Source organism: Engraulis encrasicolus, chromosome 22, assembly GCF_034702125.1.
Source record: "Engraulis encrasicolus isolate BLACKSEA-1 chromosome 22, IST_EnEncr_1.0, whole genome shotgun sequence".
Lineage (NCBI taxonomy): Eukaryota > Metazoa > Chordata > Actinopteri > Clupeiformes > Engraulidae > Engraulis > Engraulis encrasicolus.
In genome coordinates this window covers 41,812,237-41,814,736 of record NC_085878.1, presented here as the reverse complement: position 1 = coordinate 41,814,736, position 2,500 = coordinate 41,812,237, and the positions used below count along the sequence as shown (strand labels likewise).

At 45.5% G+C, this 2,500-nt stretch overlaps 1 protein-coding gene across 1 annotated transcript in view; it reads right to left on the bottom strand.

Annotated features, from left to right (window-relative positions):
• The window catches only part of LOC134439183 (protein kinase C-binding protein NELL1-like), a 289,261-nt gene that overhangs the window by 171,637 nt on the left and 115,124 nt on the right, over positions 1–2,500 (bottom strand). Inside the window, exon 8 of the mRNA XM_063189062.1 lies at positions 864–998. Within this exon, the coding sequence (XP_063045132.1) occupies positions 864–998 (135 nt within the window). The remainder of the gene's footprint in view (positions 1–863; positions 999–2,500) is intronic.

Here is a 2,500-nt window from a genome sequence, read left to right as displayed (position 1 = left end):
TTCTAAATTGAAGTCTAAAAGTTTTATAAAGAGAATTCTAAAGGCTTTTAAAGTGAAGTCGAAAGCCTTTTAAAGTTAAGTCTAAAGGCTTTTAAAGAGAATTCTAAAGGCTTTTAAAGTGAAGTCTAAAGGCTTTCAAAGTTAAGTCTAATGACTTTTAAAGTGAAGTCTAAAGGTTTTTAAAGTGAAGTCTAAAGGTTTTTAAAGTGAAGTCTAAAAGCTTTTTAAAGAGAAGTCTAAAGGCTTTTAAAGTGAAGTCTAAAGGCTCATAAGATGTACAGTGCTGAGGGATTCTCAGGCCCTGAGCTGCTGCCATCTGCTTTGACACTGTGACACTGTCTATTATTTCCCCCTGCTCGCTCCATCCCTCTTTATTTTCTTTCTTCCTCTATCATTTTCTTCCTTTTCCTTTTCCCTTTCTCTCTCTTTCTCTTTCTCTCTCTTTCTCTTTCTCTTTCTCTCTCTCTCTTTCTCTTTCAATCTCTCTCTCTCTCTCTCTCTCTCCATAATCTCCACAACTACCATAAAGACAGGCATCAACGACTGCTTTTGGCTTACCACAAACACTTCCACTATGGCTGGCTTACATACACAGTTCTACAACTGCAGTCTTGCTATATAAGCTACTTCCTATTACACTACTTCATTCCCAGCGACATTGCACACTGTCGGCCAAACTGTATCACTTCAAATCAAGTTGAAAATAAGGGACATTGAAAAACTGTTCAGCAAGGGGACCATTCCTCTCTCACGAATTCGTTTACAACATTTTTCCCAACTCAGAAAAGTGAGGAACCAATGGGCAATGTGTCTGTGCTCGTGAGTCGTGTCATCATATTGGAACCAATCACATATTGGCTCACCTTGCAGACGCAGTTCCTGCAGTTCTCTGGCTCCACCCACAGCTCCTTGTCGCGGTACACCATGCCGTTGATGCTGCAGGTCCGCTCACAGTGGCAGCCCTCCAGCTGAGAGAGTCTGGACTCCGCATAATTCAGCTGCCACACACGCACACACACACACACACACACACACACACACACACACACACACACACACACACACACACACACACACACACACACACACACACACACACACACGCGCACACGCGCACACAGGCACACAAACACACACACACACACACACACACACACACACACACACACACACACACACACACACACACACACACACACACACACACACACACACACACACACACACACACACACACACACACACACACACAGACAACAGCACAACAAACAGGGGTGGACGGGACTTAATCAAAGGGCTTTATGACAAACACTGTTTGTTATTCCCCTTGAGCTCTCCACTGAACCCGTACTAATCTAATATGGATGAGCAAATTAAGGCCTGACACCCAGGTGATCAAACACTTGCCCTGAACCGGCTGTAATTCGGGGACACACATGTGACCGCCAACACGGCCACCGATGATGCATGGGTGAGGATGTGACCTTCATTGGCTCAGCACAGATTGCATGTCAAACACACATTCTTGCATGCACACACACACACACACACACACACACAGACACACACACACACACTCACAGATGCTCGGACACAAATGGACACACAGGCACATATACGTACACATGGTTGCATACCATACACACAGGTTGCACACACGCTTGCATGCAAAGATGCACACACGCACGCACGTACGTACCCACGGACGCACGCACGCACGCGCATGTGCTTTACCCTTGACATCAGAATAACAACAAGCATAATACTTAAAAGTATTTACGTAAAAGTACATTGATATATATAGTGAGCAACTAACAATCAAACACATCTTGCTGGGTTCAAGATCTGTGTTCCAGGTCGTCAGAAGAAAGGAAGATGTTAAAGGAGGCATTTTCTTTCTCTGATGGTGACCAAGCTCTGGTGACCCCACATCAGAATCAAGGTTAGATTTGTAAAAGAGCCCTTCTTGGTAGGAGCGGCATACCCAGTGGCCCTCGGAGACTTGGAGCACGCTGCTCTTGAATGCAAATGGAGGCGTTCGTGACAAAGAGCTCTCAGTGAAGGACAGGACTATCGTGAGCTGCTGAGGCTCGTGGTTTTATTTCCAGGCCTCCCACGGCAGGGAGGGAAGGAGAGAGAGAATGATAGTGGAAGAGAGAGCATCACAGATGGAGAGAAGGAATGAGAAAGAAGAGAGAAAAAATGGAGATAGGATAAGGAGAGAGAGAGAGAGAGAGAGAGAGAGAGAGAGAGAGAGAGAGAGAGAGAGAGAGAGAGAGAGAGAGAGAGAGAGAGAGAGAGAGAGAGAGAGAGAGAGAGAGGCGGTTGAAGACAGAACAAGAGCACTAGAGAGAAGTGTGTGTGTGCATTTTGATGGCAGGCCCTGAAAATACGCATCACCGGAGACAGGCTTCTGTCAGTAGCTGGAGATAAATGTTTGATTGGTGACACTGTTAAAAATAAATATTTTTCAGTGACATGCGGAGATGGCACAGCCGTG